The sequence below is a fragment of the Colobus angolensis genome, unplaced genomic scaffold, assembly GCF_000951035.1.
Source record: "Colobus angolensis palliatus isolate OR3802 unplaced genomic scaffold, Cang.pa_1.0 Scaffold289, whole genome shotgun sequence".
NCBI lineage: Eukaryota > Metazoa > Chordata > Mammalia > Primates > Cercopithecidae > Colobus > Colobus angolensis.
Window position 1 is genome coordinate 1,778,042 of NW_012116143.1, and position 19,397 is coordinate 1,797,438.

The 19,397-nt window shown below is 41.6% G+C and overlaps 2 protein-coding genes across 2 annotated transcripts in view; one reads left to right on the forward strand and one right to left on the reverse strand.

The window, feature by feature from the left end:
• The window catches only part of LRRIQ4 (leucine-rich repeats and IQ motif containing 4), a 25,606-nt gene extending 6,613 nt beyond the window's left edge, over positions 1 to 18,993 (reverse strand). Inside the window, exons 1-4 of the mRNA XM_011949016.1 lie at positions 18,808 to 18,993; positions 8,781 to 9,831; positions 2,779 to 2,952; positions 1,107 to 1,245 (exon numbers count right to left, since the gene is read on the reverse strand). Of these exons, the coding sequence (XP_011804406.1) occupies positions 1,107 to 1,245; positions 2,779 to 2,952; positions 8,781 to 9,800 (1,333 nt within the window). The 5' untranslated portion in view covers positions 9,801 to 9,831; positions 18,808 to 18,993. The remainder of the gene's footprint in view (positions 1 to 1,106; positions 1,246 to 2,778; positions 2,953 to 8,780; positions 9,832 to 18,807) is intronic.
• LRRC34 (leucine rich repeat containing 34) overlaps positions 18,961 to 19,397 on the forward strand; it is a 26,206-nt gene continuing 25,769 nt past the window's right edge. The window contains exon 1 of the mRNA XM_011949030.1: positions 18,961 to 19,395. Coding sequence (XP_011804420.1) covers positions 19,312 to 19,395 — 84 coding nt within the window. The 5' untranslated portion in view covers positions 18,961 to 19,311. The remainder of the gene's footprint in view (positions 19,396 to 19,397) is intronic.

Sequence of the window (19,397 nt, forward strand, 5' to 3'; positions counted from 1 at the left end):
CCCACCTTGGCCTCCCAAAGTGCTGGGATTACAGGCATGAGCACTGTGCCGGGCCTTGCCCCCAATTTTTGAATGTCTTATGAGTAGGCATCAGCTTCCACTCTAATATTTTTTCTTTTTTTTTATTAAAAAATAGCCATAGTTTGGGCCGGGTGCAATGACTCACGCCTGTAATTCCAACACTTTGGGAGGCTGAGGTGGGCAGATCACGAGGTCAGGAGACCGAGACCATCCTGGCTAACATGGTGAAACCCTGTCCTTACTAAAAATACAAACAAACAAACAAACAAACAAACAAAAAACTAGCCGGGCGTGGTGGTGGGCCCCTGTAGTCCCAGCTACTCAGGAGACTGAGGCAGAAGAATGGCGTGAACCTGGGAGGCAGAGTTTGCAGTGAGCCGAGATCTTGCCACTGCACTCCAGCCTGGGCAACAGGGCGAGACTCTGTCTAAAAAAATAAAAAGAAAGAAAAAAAATCGCTGTAGTTTGAAAACATGTGCATAAGCCTAGGGATTAAGAAAAAAAAAAAAAGAAACATTTAAAATCTGATCCCAGTGGGTACTCAGCAAAAGCATGTTAAGTGAATGGATGAATGTACAGACAAAGAATGGCTTAGTCTAGTAGAAAATGTTTGGCTGTTTAAATAGGAATCATACATAGTTTTCCAGGTCAATCATGTAGGTCCAAGAAAGTCCCTTGCTAATTTCACCACTGTGGGCCAGTACTTTTTCTTTCATTCAAGTGACTCAATGACCTAGATGAAATTTACTGCAGGATCCCAATTCCAAATTCTGGCATACAGTAAGTGTACAGTAAATTCTTGTTGTAGTGTAATGAATGTATGGGTGAATGCTAATTTTCTTAGCAGTTGCTATTTACTTTTCCATTCTAATAAATGACTTAACTGCCTTTGCAAGACTCTTAGCTATACTAATCAGGACACCTGGCCTCCCCCATGTCACTGAGTGAGCCCTGCAAGGAAGTAATGGGATAGACTCAGTTCTCCCAACACTCAGATCGGTCTTTAGCAAAGCAAGGAAGCCATTCGCCATGGGAAATACTGGCCACAAACTCTACTAGGCTGTGAATCTACTAAGTTTCCTCACCTTGTGCTTGGCAAATGGCATCTGGAAGTTGCTTAAGCAAATTGTGCCGGCAATCAAGAACTTCTAGGTTAGGCATTGACCCCAAGGATACGGGCAGGTACTCCAGATGATTGTTCTCTATATATAGCTCTTTAAGACTCTGAAATAACATGAGTATACCATAATAATATACCTTAATTAATTAATTATAGTGACCAGAATCACCTGTGGGTGCCCATGCATTTTTTTTTTTTTTTTTTTTTACTTTCAATGGGGAGATAATGCATTGGGTTAAAGGGAAAAAGCATGTCTAAAGGACCATCATCAAGACATAAAATTATTTTTGAGTAAATCCATTAGACTTGGTTTCCATTTATGCAGGGAAAACAGACTACAGACATCTAGTGCTTATTTGTTTCACCAAAACTTTATGAAAAAATAATTTGAATAATTAACTACATTTATCATTAACTCTTTTTTAATAGCTAATTATCTGTGGCAGTTGCTACAGAATGATAATTGCTTCAACTATCAACGCAATATTGCCTCATGTGAAAGTAGCCAAAATGCACAGGAAATGGGTTTGAATGTATTCAAAAAAACTATTTTCAACTTCACTGGGCAAAAATCTGATGTTTGTACATGTACAGGTACAAAGGAAAAGATGATGAAAGGTGTTCTGTGAACACAGGGCAAAGGAATGGAGAATTAGGAATAGACTCCCTGTGTCATAGTGAGAATTACCTATGCTGTACATAGCATTGCATGGCTGGGGGTTATGTGGCAGCCCACGCCTACTTTATCATGGTTAAGAGTGCAGCAGGTCAGACGCGGTGGCTCACACCTGTACCCCAGCACTTTGGGAGGCTGAGAAGGGTGGATCACCTGAATTCAGGAGTTCGAGACCAGCCTGGCCAACATGGCAAAGCCCTGTCTACTAAAAATACAAAATTAGCCAGGTGTGGTGGCGGGCGTCTGTAATCCCAGCTATTTGGAAGGCTGAGGCAGGAGAATCACTTGAACCCGGGAGGTGGAGGTTGCAGTGAGCTGAGATTGTGCCATTGCACTCCAGCCTGGGCAACAAGAGTGAAACTCTGTCTAAAAAAAAAAATGTGCAACAACAGGAACATAAAAAAAATAGTTCTTTAAAGGATGAATACATGAAGATACCCTAGTATGGCTACTTTGAATGAAGTTATCCTGTTGCTTTGCAAGTATTCCTCACAGCCCTGTAGATCCAGGAAGCTGGTGCAACATGATTTCCCTTTTCCAAGCAGGGAGAGAGGTCACACTTCCCCTTACAGGAAATCCTGGGCACCAAAATGCAGGCTACTAGCATGTCACTTGTATGATACTCTTTAACTTCAAAATAGTCCAGTTTTCAGGGGGCTACTTATAGAAAGTGGAAATTAAATGGAAAGAGGTAGACCCAATTTCTGTAACTGAAGCACACCAAATCACACAGTGGAAAGAAGTGTGGCAGGACATATCCAGCAGCAATCACAATGAAATGTTGAAGGGTTGTTCACGGACAGTGGAAACCTCAAAATGTAAAAATGATTGCTTGTTTGAAGCTGGAAATCTAGTATGGATGATGCTACATCTACCCTGTGGAGACCTCATATTTTCTCAGTTTCAGTCAATTTAAGAGGCAGTGGCAGGTGCCTCAGCCTGCTCATTTGGGGAGGCTTACCTGCAGTTTCCTAATGTGTTCTGGCACATAGGTAAGTTTGAATCCCTGGTCTTGCCCAATGTATAATTTCTCTAAAGATGCTAAAGAAAGGACTTCCTCCGGAAAGGAAAGGAACTCATTTCCTGTTAGTCCAAGTATCTTCAGTTTTGAAAGTGAGCCCAATTCTGAAGGTAACTAGAAGTATTCCAAAAAGATAAGTTTCAGGTCAAGATTATTTTTAACAGTCAGCAGAGATAAATTGGGCTTTTGGTTTTGAGGCAGACTGCTAAACAAGTGGAGTAACTTAGCCTCTCCTACTGATGAAAAATTTGTGCACGTATCTGCATTACAGTATTTATACTTTGGATCTAAAGTCTCTGATTTCACTTTTATGCACCACTTTAAACTGGAGCAATTTTTTGTGGCCGGGCGCGGTGGCTTATGCCTTTAATCCCAGCAGTTTGGGAGGCCAAGACCGGTGGATCACCTGAGGTCAGGAGTTCAAGACCAGCCTGGCCAACATGGCGAAACCCTGTCTCTACTAAAAACTACAAAAATTAGCTGGGCGTGGTAGTGGGTGCCTATAATCCCAGCTACTTGTGAGGCTGAGGCAGGAGAATCTCTGGAAGGCAGGAGGCAGAGGTTATAGCGAGCCGAGATTGTGCCACTGCACTCCAGCCTGGGCGCCAGAGTGAGAGGCTGTCTCAAAAAAAAAATTTGGAGCAATTTTTAACCTACGTTCTTGCCATTTATGGACTGTAGTGTGGCAACTGCTTGACACTATTGAAAGAAAAATACTAAAGTCATGTGTAATAATGCAATAATAATATTCATAATAAATTCAGTTACTGGAACTAATACATTTAGTGATATGACTCTAGTGATATGACTAATAATGCAATAATAATATTCATAATAAATTCAGTTACTGGAACTAATACATTTAGTGATATGACTCTTCATCCTAAAAGGCTTTAATAATTTTGAAACTTCAGTTGAAATACCAGTTGGAGGCAAACATATATTCACACCATTTAATCAGTGTTCAGTGAACTCCATTATGATCCTATCGTGTTGTGTTCTCCTTTTCAGTGAATACCCAGGCTTGTGTACCCTATGTGGGAACTGGGTTGGCATTTCACAGAGTGCCACACTTTCCGGGCTGGAAGGCCTTAAGAAGGTTCTCTATTTCAACCTTCTAATACAGTGGTTGCATACATTCTATAGCGAGCCATCCGTTTGTATCTGAACACCAACTCCTGTGAAGAAAAGCTCATTGTCTTCTGTGGCTACTTCTAACCATCAGATTTCCCACTTTAGTACAGCCAAAATCAGCTTCACCATTTTGTCTGCCTATCAGTTTCCTTCTGGACCATGGGAACCATATGGGAAAAAATTTCATTCTTAAAATATGTGACAATCACTTTGTTGACTGGGTTACAGAGATGCCTTATTTTCTTGTAGAAAAAGAAATCGCAGCTATATAGCTCAACAGCTCCTTAACTCATATGTTCCTTTATCTAGTTTAATTCTTAACTGGGAAATCCTTCCCCACAGTTCCCTGCTTGAGCTCATGGACATTCTTCCCGGCCATTCGCTAGTCAGTCACCCGACTTTCATTCTGGCTAGAGCACAGCTGAGCTGCTCCCACCCCACCTCTCTGTTGATAGCTGGAACAGACATGTCATTGGTGAATGGGCCACTTACAGTTGGAGAAAAAAGAAAGTTCACTGTAAGACAACCTATCTGTAAAAGTTTCACATACTTGGAAAAATAATGCATTTTTCTCTTTTTTGTGTAGAGTAAGGACTCATTTTCCTAAAAATGCTGTAACAGTTTTCCAGTTTTATTTATTTACCTGTATATTTTAATTAGATCAAGTCAGTCTCTGGAGAAACTGATGTTTAAGCTTTCCTTTTGGCTATTTCAAAATTCTTCATCAAGCACTTAGCGCCCTTCAATACAAAATGCCTGCCTTCTGTGCAGTCCAAAACAATGAAAAAATATTTTTCAATCTAACCGTTTTATTATAACCTAGAAATTTCACTCTTGTTGCTGTTTACTTAACTCATAAAGGCTTAGCTTTTCTTTTTCAAAGCACATTGAATGTTCAAAAAATTTTTTCAGAATATTTAAGATCCAGTAGTTAGTTTCATCATAGTCATAGTAAAGTATAATGAAAAGAAATCTAGATGTATAGGATAGAAAATCTGTAGAGCAGTAGATGAAGACAATTACTGATGACACTATAATTGACATATAGCCATTTTGGGATCTGGTACATTGTGTTTTTTTGTTTTGTTTTTGTTTTTTTTTTTAGACGGAATTTCACTCTTCTTGCCCAGGCTGGAGTGGCAATTGTATAATCTCAGCTCACTGCAATCTCTGCCTCCTGGGTTCAAGCAATTCTCCTGCCTCAACCTCCCGAGTAGCTGGGATTACAGGTGCCCTCCACCATGCCCGGCTAATTTTTGAATTTTTAGTAGAGATGGGTTTCGCCATGTTGGCCAAACTCCTGACCTCAGTTGATCTACTCGCCTCATCCTCCCAAAGTGTTGTGATTACAGGCGTGAGCCAACGCACCTGGCCTGGTTTTCTCCTTTTAGAAGTATACTCTACAAATAAAATCCATCTAGGTGCACATTGAAAATCAGATATTTTAGCATGCACACAGGCAAGTAGAAGCTACTGGTCAGGCTTTAAGAGCTAGTAACCCATGAGTTGAGTCTTTGGGGAGGGAGAGATAATGAGCTGGCTTCAAGGCCATATTTCATTAAGGAGAGAAATGCATTGGAAGGTGGTATTAGCATGAGAGGAAATTGAGAAGGGAGGACAAATGCACACACACACACACAAAGCCCATCAGAATAACTGAAGAGGAAAAAGCAATGGTACATAGAGATTGTCATGTTCAATACAGTAATATTTAACATGTCTACATTTCAGTGCAGTGTGACTTGTGGCAAAACTTGGTATTGGATGAAGCTTTTTTTTTTTTTTTTTTTTTGAGGCGGAGTCTTGCTCTGTCACCCGGGCTGGAGTGCGGTGGCCGGATCTCAGCTCACTGCAAGCTCCGCCTCCCGGGTTTACGCCATTCTCCTGCCTCAGCCTCCGGAGTAGCTGGGACTACAGGCGCCCGCCACCTCGCCCGGCTAGTTTTTTTTTTGTATTTTTAGTAGAGACAGGGTTTCCAGGATGGTCTCGATCTCCTGACCTCGTGATCCGCCCGTCTCGGCCTCCCAAAGTGCTGGGATTACAGGCTTGAGCCACCGCGCCCGGCCGAAGTTTATTTTTAACAAGCAGTCTGTGTGTGATTCGCTCCTTTGATTTCTTAAAATTTCTCTCAGAACAGGATTTGGTATTATTCATGGCTCAGTATAATGTGTCATCCTTCCCATATGTACTTTATATTTTAAGTCTTTCACTCCAACTGCAGAATGACAGACTTATCCACCAAAAGGAATTTCTTACATCAGCAGTGGAATAGTTCAGTGGAATGGGCTGTCACGGAACCTCAAAAATCCTCCAAGGTGAGTTGCTACATCAGTAGAGATTAAGTCCTAGAATTTCGTCCTAAATCTACAAGTTACCATCAAAATGTTTACTTCCTGAAAGGCAGCTTTAAAACCCCATAGCAATTCGGGGAAAAAAGTTCTAGAAATAAAAAATCAAATAAAAGATTTTTTAGCAGCTGGGCACAGTGGCTCATGCCTGTAATTCCAGCACTTTGGGAGGCTGAAGTGGGCGGATCACGAGGTCAGGAGTTTGAGACCAGCCTGGTCAATATGGTGAAACCCTGCCTCTACTAAAAATACAAAAATTAGCTGGGTGTGGTAGCAGGCGCCTGTAGTCCCAGCTACTCAGGAGGCTGCGGAAGGAGAATCGCTTGAACCTGGGAGGTGGAGATTGCAGTGAGCCGAGATGGCACCATTGCATTCCAGTCTGGGCGACAGAGCGACAGTTCATCTCAAAAAAAAAAAAAAAAGATTTTTAATAATAAACCTGTAAGGACCAGGACTTTTGTAATGTATGGGGAACACATGAGACTGGTGTCCATGGCCAGGTAAAGCAGACCTATTATTTGATTACAGTTGCTGATTTCCAAATTCCCCTTTTTACTCCCTCTACAGTTGTCTTTTGCTCTTAACAACTGTTTTTTTTCTTTTTAAATCAAATATTATAGGACAGGCATGGTGACTCACGCCTGTAATCCCAGCACTTTGTAAGGCCAAAACGGGCAGATCACTTGAAGCCAGGAGTTTGAGACCAGCCTGGCCAACATGGTGAAATCCAGTCTCTATTAGAAATACAAAAGTTAGTCGGGTGTGATGGCGCACACCTGTAGTCCCAGCTACTTGGGAGGCTGAGGCAGGAGAATCGCTTGAACCCAGGAGACAGAGGTTGCAGTGAGCCGAGATAGCACCACTGCACTCCAGCCTGGGTGACAGAGTGAGTGAGACTCCATCTCAAAAATAAATAAATAAAATTAAAATAAATAGAGTATTATAAAATAATAAAGAAACATAAACCCACGCATGCCCAACTGCCCAAATCTTTTAATAAACCAAATGAAACACTGCAATTAAGTTCAGTCCCCTTAGGATCTCTTCCCCATTTGCTTTCTTGGTTTTTAAAGGCACATTCCTACATTGCCCAGTATGGTCTTGAACTTCTGGCCTCTAATGATCCTCCCTCCTTGGCCCCCTAAAGTGCTGGGATTAGAGGAGTGAGCCACCGCACCCAGCTGCTTCTCTATTTTGTTGACTTCCTTCTCTCTTCCCAGAGGCAGCCACCTTCAGGAATTTAGTTTTCTTCCAGTTAGTATTTTATATTTTCATTATATAAAAAAAATCCATAAAATATGTGTTGTGTGTATATGTGTGTATGTATATATATATTTATATATATAGTTTTGTATGATTTTAAAATTTATAAATGGTATCACAATGTTCTGCAATGATGTAGAACTTTAGGTTTTCCTTTCAACAAACATCACAATTTTGAGATCTATCCATATTGGCACATACAGTACCAGTTCACTTAAATTACTATATAACTTCATTTTATGATTATATTGAAGTTTATTTGCCCACTCCCCTACTGACATTTAGATTGTCTCCCATAATTTCATGATTATCAACAATGCTAAATGACCATTTTTGAATATGCCACCCTGCACACACGGGACAGTTTCTCTAGGGACAGATCTGGTTTTGCAGTTTCCTATGGATGAAACTTTAGGCTTCTAAGGCTGTATGTATTAGAAACATCTGCTGTTAATGGAAATTCTGTCAGGAGATGGTCTTTGTTAAGAATATAGACCCTGGGCTGGGCGCGGTGGCTCACGCTTCTAATCCCAGCACTTTGGGAGGCCGAGGCGGGGGGATCATGAGGTCAGGAGTTTGAGACCAGCCTGGACAACACAGTGAAACCCCGTCTCTACTAAAAATACAAAAATTAGCTCGGCATGGTGGCAGGTGCCTGTAATCCCAGCTATTCGAAATGCTGAGGCAGGAGAACCGCTTGAACCCGGGAGGCGGACGTTGCAGTAAGCCGAGATCACCCAGCTGCACTCTAGCCTAGGCGACAAAGCTAGAGTCCATCTTGGCGGGGGGAAAAAAAGAATGTAGACCCTGGAGCCTGGCAGCTGTGGGCTGGAATCGCGGCTGTATCACTTACAGGCTGTGTAGCCTTGGCCATGTTAGTTAAGCTCCCTGCCCCTCACTTCCTTCATATATCACTGAGGACACAGTCGTTTTGAGAGGTAAACGAGATGATCCATGTAAACACTTAGCTCAGTGACTGGCACATACACCCTCTAAATAAACATTAGCTACTATTATGATTACTGCTGCTATTAGGGAAAAAGAAAGTAATACAAAGTATCACCTTGTTGAAGATTTAGTAATCTTGGATTTTCGCCCATAAAGTCAGTTTAAATTTGCTGTTTAGACACTGAACCAACGTAGGGCAGGAAGGACCCTGGATGAGAGCATAGTCACAGCCAGAAAGGGAATCCGTACCTGTCCAATTTTATTGTCATCCAGTCCCAGGATTTCAAGGTTCTTCAGCGCACAGATCTGCAGCGGGCAGTGGTCCAGATGGTTCTGGCTTAGGTCCAGGCAGCGCAAGTTGACCAGGCTCCTGACGCAGCCCCGCAGCCTGTGCAGGCCTGTGTTTCCCAGGTAGAGCAGGTGCAGCGAGGTCCACCTGCAAATGAGGTATGGCACCTTCTCCAGGGGGTTCCCACTCAGCCCTATTTCCGTCATCTTCCTGAGCTCGGTGAGGCTCTTCGGGATGGAGTGGAGGAGGTTATGGGATAAATCGAGCACAGACAGTTGGCTACAGTGGCACAGGGACGCGGGCAGAACGGGAAGGTTGTTAGAAGCAACATAGAACTTCTGCAGCCCTGTCAGGTGCCCGATCTCTTCTGGGATGGCACCGATTTTGTTCTCGTCCAGGTCAATGATCTCCAGATTATAGAGAACACAGAGCTCCTGGGGGAAAACTTCAAATTGGTTTCGCTTCAGGTAGATCTCCCTCAGCTTGGTTTGGTTCACTATTTCCTTGGGCAGACATTTCAGGTGGTTTCCGGTCAGTCCCAGCAGCTCGAGATGGTGGAGGTTTTTACAGATGACGACGGGAATTTCCTTCAGGTCGGTCTGGTAGAGCCGGAGCTCGCGCAGGGCGTGGAGGAAGCTGACGATGAGAAGGGAGGAGGAGAAGATGGGGTTGTAGCTCAGGTCCAGTCTCTCCAGGCTGCTCAGCAGCCCCAGCGCCGGGCACAGGCTCCTCAGGTTGTTCTTGTCCAGGTAGAGGACCCTGATGTTCTTCAAACGCTGAATCTCCTGGGGAATTTCTTCAATCTGGTTGTTCTCCAAATGCACTTCTTCTAATTCTGTGAATGTGAAGATTTCCAACGGAATGGCAGTCAAGCTCTGATTAGAGGCATCAATGAAAAATGTTCTATCATTGACAAGCTGTGGATCATTTCTCTGATGAATTTTAGGTGAATGTTCTACTGATTTTATGTCTTTTGACATTATTGTGAAGAAAAGCTCAAATATTCAAAATCTGAAATACTGTGAAAAGGATGAAAAAAAATCAGAATTTACATGCCACCAGACTTGCTATCCTGAAGAAAAATAAAATTAAAACCTAGTTGATTAAACTTACTGCTTGAAACTATGACAGAACATAAAATTTAGGATTTTGCATTTCATGTTAGAAGAATTAAAGTGTAGACTCCTTCCCCTAACACGTAGACTCACATAAAAAAAAAAGATATTAACTTCGGTTTTATTTATTTATTAATTTTTGAGACGGAGTTTCGCTCTTGTTGCCCAGGCTGGAGAGCAATGGTGTGATTTCGGCTTACTACAACCTCTGCCTCCCGGGTTCAAGCGATTCCCCTGCTTCAGCCTCTGGAGTAGCTGGGATTACAGGCACCCACCACCATGCCCAGCTAAATTTTTTTGCAATTTTAGTAGAGACAGGGTTTCACCATGTTGGCCAGGCTGGTCTCAAACTCCCGACCTCGGGTCCACTCGCCTTGGCCTCCCAAAATGCTGAGATTACAGGCATGAGCCGCTGTGCCCAGCCTAATTTCACTTAAAAAAAAAAAAAAAAAAGCCTATTCTGAATGTTTCCAGTAGGATGTAGAAGGTTGCAAAAGATTCTTGCTCTTACCATAACACTGAGAAAACACTAGGGAAAAAACCTCATACTTTAAAATGTAGTATTTTTCCTTAAAGCCACCAGAGAGCCGAAGAAACAAAGAAAGCAAAAAAACAAAAAACAAAAAAACAAAAAATAAAAAAAACCCCAAAAACACTATATTCTGGAGATGCACCAGCCTTTCCTAAATAACTAGAGACCTGTAAGTAGACCCTCTCATGGCTGATGGCATTTGCAAGTTTGAGGACTGTCAGGCAGAGAAACAACTCTTTAATAGGCACAGGCAAAGGAACTTCCGGGAGAAGAATAAACCTGCCAAACTTTTAACAGTCATGTGTAGGCTGGCATAGTGGATTAGAATCTGGAGTAGCCCCAAATGCAAAGTCCGTTCTCCCCACTAACTAGTTCTTCCCATTAGTCTTTGGCTGGCTAAGTGGCCACAGGGAAAATTGCAGGCCGGACTAAAGAACGGAGGTCCTGTAGTTTCACGGCCTTAAGTACTGAAGCCTGGCTGGAAGGAGCTTAACTCAGTCTAAGCGAGACATTTGGAACTGCAGTTAATTGAAATGAACTAAAGCCCAACCCAGAAACAAATTAAAGTCTAATAAATGGAGAGACAAATCATGTCCATGGATTAGAATACTCAATAATGTTAAGATGTCAGTATTCCCCCAATTGGATCTATAGTTTTATGTGATGTCAGTCAAAATTTTAGCAAACTTTTTTTTTCTTTTTTGGTAGAAGTTAACAAGCTGATTCTAAAATTTATGTGAAAATGCAAAGGAACTAAAGATAATCTTTAGTGAAAACAAAATCAGCAGACTTACACTACTAGGCTTATAAATCTTATAAATGCAAGATGTGAATATTGTATTTCAGAAGGGTAAGTCTTTAGTACACACACACACACACACACACACAGAGTCTGTGGGGGAAAGGCAGAGAACAACATGACATGATAGTGGCAAGGTTGGCGGTAGCGTCTTTGAACTTCTTTTTAGGATGAAGGCAGTCCTTCTGGAGTATCTGGACCTCTCATCCATCGCAGAGGCCTAGTCCCTAGATGAAGGGGATACATTTCTAGTTCCATACATAATACTACTGTTCCTCAAAACACAACACTGTGTGTTTCAGGAGCTTGTTGCTTTATGCCTGGACTCAAAACCAGCTCCGAGACAGTGTTATTTAAATAAAAGGAAATATTTAACACTGATTTTGTTTAAAACTAGCTGTCTCCAACATTTTCGTCATTTAGTCATCAGGCAGATTAAATTTATCTAATACTATTTAGTCCTGTAAGGCAAAATCTCCAGTTTCCTACTTGCAAATTTCTGAAAATTCTCCACAGTATGTAGACTGAGGCGATAATACAAATAAAAATAGGGAACACCTAGAACAATGATTATGTACTCCAGTCTTTACTTAAAGTAACCTAATCAATCTTTACAACAATCCTATGCAGGAGGCATCACTGTTAGTCCTGTTTCACAGATAAAGAAATTGTATAACTGAAAGGGCTCTTCTCAGAACATCGTAGGAAGTGTGAGTAAGAGCAGAGAACTGGACACAACCTCACCTAGAGTTTTAACATCACTCGTTTACAGGAAACCTGGCATTTATTAAAATCATTCTTCTTGGGTGTGAGATTTTAGACTTGATTTTACTGTGCAGCATTACAGCAAAGTCACTTGGGAGAAATTTATGTGGATTAGAATTAATATGAGGGTGTCTGGGCTTCCAGACACATGAAATAACTTATTTCTCTTAACATTCATCTTTCTCCATAATAAGACCTGCTTAGAATATCTAATTGTGTGTGTATGTTATCTCACCTTAATCATATATCCCATCAATTTGACAGCCCCCTGAAAGCTATATATATGCCCATATTTCACATTCATTTGTGGATTTAATAAAAGGAGATTGTAAAGCCCGGATTTGCAATAGCTTTGCCAGTAATTCCACCACAGTAAATGAGAATGGGGAAGATTTGGTCTTTATTGGCCATTTTTTCCCTAGGGATTGCTACCCAAATGTGATCTAATTTACTTATTATTACAATCCAATATTATGGTGGGGTGGTTTCTAAATTAAATAACTGTTGCATCTTCATTTGAAGGAGCCAAGATTTGGATAGTTTAACAATTAGCTTTCTTTGTGTAACTCCAACACCTGAGACAATCATTTAAGAAACTAATCAGCCCTCTCAAATTTACAGTGAGTGTTCATGCTTTTGTTTCCAAGTCCGTCTATGCACAAACTGGATAGGTAAGACTAGGTTCCTGAGGTCAATATGGTGCGCGACTCTCTCTGTTAGCATAAAAACCCATTTATAGTTAAAAGAATTTCAAGATTTTGCTTAAAATCTCACTCAGCAGATCTATTCCTTCTAAAAACCGGTGAACCACAAACAAACTAAAAGTAACCTTAATTGACTTCAGACTGGAAATTCATGTAATGGTAATAAAGAGTGGCAGAATATGCCACTCCAAAATATGCCACTTTAGTATGAGGATTACTTTAAGCTAAAGACACTTGAAAAATGGCAGATGCAAGAAGTGTATTCTAATCTTCCTTTTCCCTCCTTGAAAACAGGAGCTAAAACCTCCCATGCAAAACATGCCTTCCCTATACCAGAAAGAAAATTCTTCAACAGGGAGTCATAGCTGAGAGAATTCTGTACAAATACATCTTGTTAAAAAAAAAAAATTCCTAGAGGCAGAGCAAGATGGCTGAATAGAACCCTCTAGCAATCATCCCCTCCAACAGGAACACCAAATTGAACAACTATTCACAAAAGAAAGCACCTTCATAAGAACCGAAAATCGAGTTTGCAATCACAGTCCCTGGTTTTAACATCATAGCAAGGAAAGAGGCACTGAAGAGGGTAGGAAAGACAGTCCTGGATTGTCAGAACCATCCCTCCTCCATCCCCCAGCAGCAGCCACGTGGCACAGAGAGAGACTATGTGTGCTTTGGAGAGGGAGAGGAAAGTGACTGTGGGGCTTTGTAATGAACTTCAGTGCTGCCTGTCACAGTGGAAAGCAATACTGGGTAGAATTCAGGTGGTGCTCATGGAGGGAGCATTTAGATCAGCCCTAGCCAGAGGGGAATTGTCCATGCCAGTGGGTGGAACCTGAGTTCTGGCTAGCCCCAACACTGTGGGATAAAGTGCTCTGGGGGTTCTAAATAAACTTGAAAGGCAGTCCAGGTCACAAGGACTGCAATTCCTGGGCAAATCTTGATGCTGTGCTGGGCTCTGAGGAATTGCTCTTGAGGTGCTAAATGTATTTTAAAAAACAAGACCCAGTGATCGATGTGTGGTCTGCAAGAAATACATTTCACCTATGAAGACACACATATGCTGAAAATAAAGGAATGGGAAAAGATATTCTATGTGAATGGAGAACAAAAAGAGCAGGAGTAGCTACACATATATTAGACAAAATAGATTTCTAGACAAAATAAATTTCAAGACAAAAGCTATAAAAAAAGACAAAAAAGGTCATTATATAATGATAAAGGGGTTCATTCATCAAGAGGATATAATGATTGTAAATATATATACATTCAACACTGGATCACCTAGTTATGTAAAGCAAATATTACTAGAGATAAAGAAAGAGATAGACTCCAGTATAATAATGGCTGTTGATTTCAGCATTGGACACTTTCAGCATTGGACAGATAAAGACAGAAAATCAACAAAGGAGCATTGGAATTAATCTGCACCATAGACCAAATGGACCTAGATATTTACAGAACATTTCACCCAACAGCTGCAGAACACACATTCTTTTCCTCAGCACATGGATCTTCTCAAGGATAGACCACATTTTAGGTCACAAAACAAGTCTTAAAAATTTCAAAAATATCAAAATCATATGAAATATCTTCTCTGAGCATGGTGGAATAAAACTAGAAAGCAATAACAAGAAGAAATTTGGGAATCATACAAATACGTGGCAATCAAACAACATGCTCCTGAATAACCAGTAGGTCAATGAAAAAAATTAAGAAAATTTAAAAAATTCTTGAAACAAATTAAAATAGAAACACAACATAACAAAAGCTGTGGGATACAGTGAAAGCAGTACTAAGAGGGATGTTTATAGAATTAAGGGCCTACATCAAAAAAGCAGGAAAACTTCAAATAAACAATGTAATGATGCATCTTAAAGAACTAGAAAAGTAAGAGCAAACCAAATTCAAAGTTAGTAGAAGGCTGGAGTGATAGCTCATGCCTGTAATCCCAGCACTTTGGGAGGCTGAGGCAAGTGGATTACCTGAGGTCAGGAGTTCAAGACCAGCTTGGCCAATATGGTGAAACCCCGTCTCTACCAAAAATACAAAAATTAGCCAGGTGTGGTGGTGTGTGCCTGTAATCCCAGCTACTCAGGAGGCTGAGGCATGAGAATTGCTTGAACCCAGGAGGCAGAGTTTGCAGTGAGCTGAGATCATGCCACTGTACTCCAGCCTGGGCAACAGAGAAAAATGCTGTCAAAAAAAAAAAAAAAAGAAAAGAAAAGAAATAAAAATCAGAGCAGAAATAAATGAAATTAAAATAAAGAACAATCCAAAAAATTAATAAAATGATATGAAAAGCTGAGTTTTCTGAAAAGATGAACAAAATCAATAAACTTCTAGCCAGATTAGGAAAAAAGAGAGAAGACCCAATAAATAAAATCAGAGATGAAAAAGGAGACATTACAACTGATACAGCAGAAATTCTGAGGATCAACTATATTTTAACACACTGGGAAACCTAGAAGAAATGGATAAACTCCTAGATATACACCATTTACCAAGATTGAACCATGAAGAAATCTGAAACCTCAATAGATCAATAACAAGTAAAAAGATCAAAGTCATAATAAAAAGTTACCCTAGCAAAGAAAAGCCTGGGATCCAATGGCTTCAATGCTGAATTTTATCAAACATTTAAAGAACTAATACCAATCCTACTCAAGCTATTCTGAAAAATAGAGGAGGAAACACTACTTTCAAATTCATTCTATGAGGCCACTATTACCCTGACACCAAACCCAGATAAAGACACACCAAAAGAAAAAAAAAAAAAAAAAAAGGAAAGGAAAAGAAAACTATAGGGCAATGTCCCTGATGAACCTTGATGCAAAAATCCTCAACAAAATGCCAGGAAACTGAATTCAACAACACATTAAAAAAAATCATTCATCATGACCAAGTGGTATTCATTTCAGGAATGCAAGGATTGCTCAAGATACACAAATCAATCAATGTGATACATCCTATCAACAGAATGAAGGACAAAAATCATGTGATCATTTTAATTGATGCTGAAAAAGCATGTGATAAAATTCAACATCCCTTCATGATAAAAACCTTCAAGAAACTGGGAGTAGATGGAAGATACCTCAACACAATAGAAACCATATATGACAGGCCCATAGGTAGTATCATACCGAATGGGAAATACTGAAAATCTTTTCTCTAGAATCTGGAACAACACAAGGATGCTCACTTTAACTACCATTATTCAATGTAGCACTGGAAGTCTTAGCTAGAGTAAGTAGACAAGCGAAAGATATAAAGAGCATCCAAACTGGAAAAGAAGAACTCAAATTATGCTTGTTTGCAGATGATATAATCTTATATTTGGAAAATCCTAAAGACTCCACCAAAAAAATTATTAGAATGGATAAACAAATTCAGTAAAGTTGTAGGATACAAAATCAACATACAAAAATCAGTAGCATTTCTATATGCCAGCAGCAAACAATCATAAAAAGAAAATAATCTCATTTACAGTAGCTAAAAATAAAATAAAATACCTAGGAATAAACTCAACCAAAGAAGTAAAAGATGTCTACAGTGAAAACTATAAAACATTGATGTAAGAAATTAAAGAGGACACACACAGACACAAAAGGAAAGATATTTTATGTTCTTGGATTAGAATAATAATTATTGTTAAAATGTCCATTTTTATCCAAAGAAATTTACAGATTATATGCAATTCCTATCAAAATACCAAAGACCTTCTTCACAGAAATAGAAAAAACATCCTAAAATTTATATGAAACCACAAAAGACCCAGCATAGTCAAAGCTAACCTGAGCAAGAAGAACAAAACTGGAGTTACTTTACCTAAATTAAAATTGTATTGCAGAGCTAAAGTAACCAAAATAGCATGGTACTGCCATAAAAATAGATACATAGACCAATGGAACAGAATAGAGAACCCAGATATAAATCCATACATCTACTGTGAACTCGTTTTTGACAAAGGTATCAGTAACATACATTGGGGAAAAGATAGTTTCTTCAATAATGATTCTGGGAAAACTGGATATCCATATGCAAAAGAATGAAACTAGACCCCTATCTCTTGCCACATACAAAAATCAAACCAAAATGGGTTAAAGGGTCAGGCACGTTGCCTCGCGCCTGTAGTCCCAGCACTTGGGAGGCAGAGGCAGGTGGATCACTTGAGGTCAGGAGTTTGAGAGTAGCCTGGCCAACATGGTGAAACTCTGTCTCTACTAAAAGTGCAAAATTAGCTGGGCATAGTGGTGGGCGTCTGTAATCCCAGCTATTCTGGAGGCTGAGGTGGGAGAATCACTTGAAGCTGGGAGGCAGAAGTTGCAGTGAGCCAAGATCATGCCACTGCACTCCGGCCTGGACCACAGAGGGAGACTGTCTCAAAAAACAAACAAATAAACACCCAGAGACCCTAGTAGGCACAGACACAAGCGCCTGTATGTTGAGAGGAACACACCAGTGGAGGAGCACACAGGTGGCTGGACATTGAGAGGAGCAGAGGAGCAGAAGAGCACACCGACAGGCACCAGCGGACACTGCCAGACCATCCACAGGTAGAATGATGCGTACACTGAGGGGAATTTCGCCAGCGTAGTCAGCGGAGAGTCCAGGGGAAAGTCCAGGGGACTCCAGGGGAAAACCACCTTTCCACTCCATTCCCTTTCTGGCTCCCCATCCATCTCTGAGAGCCACTTCCACCATTCAATAAACCTTGCATTCATTCTCCAAGCCCATTGTGTGATCCGATTTTACCGGTACAACAAGGCAAGAACCCCAGGATGCAGAAAACCCTCTGTCCTTGCGATAAGACAGAGGGTCTAACTGAGCTGATTAACACAATCCGCCTATAGACAGCAAAACTAAAAGAGCACCTGTAACACACGCCTACCAGAGCTTCGCTTCAGAAGCTGTAAGCATTCGCTCCTAGACACTGCCCTGGGTTCCGAGCTCACGTGCCCCACAACCTGCCCGTCTGCACGCTCCCCCAAGGGTTTCAGCAGAGCACCAAAGAAGCAAGCCACACCCCCATTGTTACCGGTAGAAGGTGTCCAGGTTCTTGGCGTCTTGAACAAAAAAATTGGGCAAAATGCACAAACAAAGCAAGGAAGGAATGAAGGGATTTATTAAAAATGAAAGTACACTCCACAGTGTGGGAGTGGGCCGAGCACAGGGGCTCAAAGGCCCCGTTACAAATTTTTTGGGAGTTTAAATACCCCTTAGAGGATTCCATTGGTTACTTGGAGTACGCCCTGTGTAAATGAAGAGGATGAAGTAAGGTTACAAAGTCGTTTATGGAGTACACCCTATGGAGAGGATATTTCCTGTTACAGCCGAAGTGTGAATTGGCCTTATGATCCCTACCTCCAGACCCTATTTTCCTGCCTCACCATCACATGCCTTGCAAGGGTGATAAGGAAACTATTACCGTTTCAGTATTAAGGAAATGAAACCTACCAGATCATCACATCTGGACAATGAGACACCAGTTAACTAACCTATAATGATTGCCTAATTGACTACCTCTTCTTGTTGACCAACTCCTCTTCCTTACCCCTCCCTAATTCCTGATTTCCTGCAAGTGGTCACATTTCTTTCTTGCTATATAAACCCCTGATTCTAGTTGGTTGGGGAGACAGATTTGAGACTGATTTCCCATCTCCTCGGCTGCAGCACCAGAGAATCGCTTGAACCCCGGAGGCAGAGGTTGCAGTGAGCCGAGACTGCACTCCTGCTCTCCAGCCTGGGCGGCAGATTGAGAACCGGTCTCAAAAAAAAAAGAAATTTCCAAATTGTCTGGAATAAGTAGATTAAATTTATTTTCTAAAAGGTTATTAAAAACTATAAGAAAATTTTGTTTGCTTTCATCTGAAATACAATGTTCCTCATGTTAAATCTTGTTCTTCCCTGGCAATTGCCTTCTTCCCTGGCAATTCTCATTGTTTCAGTGATTGGCATTCTGTGCCAGGAGCAGCAGGATCTAGACGCAAGCCCTGGCCTTTTAGTAACACATGTAGATCGGGCCCCGCCCGCCTCGGGGTTGTCTGTACCGATCTGAGTACATTCAAGTACCTGCGCATGCCCAGAACGCACCAAGCATTCTGCCCTCTGGCAGCCTCCTTCCGACCATCCAGATATCACCTCCTTCAAGAAGCCCTCCCTTTGGGGAGGTAGACCCGCCCTTTGGGAGCACAAAACCCTTTATGCTCCCAAAGCCCTACACCTTTATCATGTGCTGATGCTACTCTCTGCTTCTTCGCTGGCCGGGCAGGCCGTTGAACACTTTGCAGGAGGGGGCTTTGTCATAATCTTCTTTGTAGCCCCAGCCCTAGCTCAGCAGCGGAGCCCCTCAAACCTCGGGAACTCCTCCCTGCAAAGGAGCCAGGACGCCCTCCCTCAGGCTGCCTTTAACCAGGGCAGAGTGACAGAGGACCTCCACAGAGTTCGCGGTCACTGCCTTAGCAGTTAGGCCTCGGGGCCCGGGCAGGAACAGCTGGCGGGACTCGGCGCAGGCTAGCGCGGAGCTCTTGTAACCGCCTCACAGCTGCAGGCAGACTAAGCGCGCGCGCGGTCGCCATGGCAGCGCAGCCGCCGAAGCCAGTGGGTGAGAGGAGCATGGGGAGCCCCCAGGAGGCCGCCCGTGCGCCGGCCAGGTCCCCGGC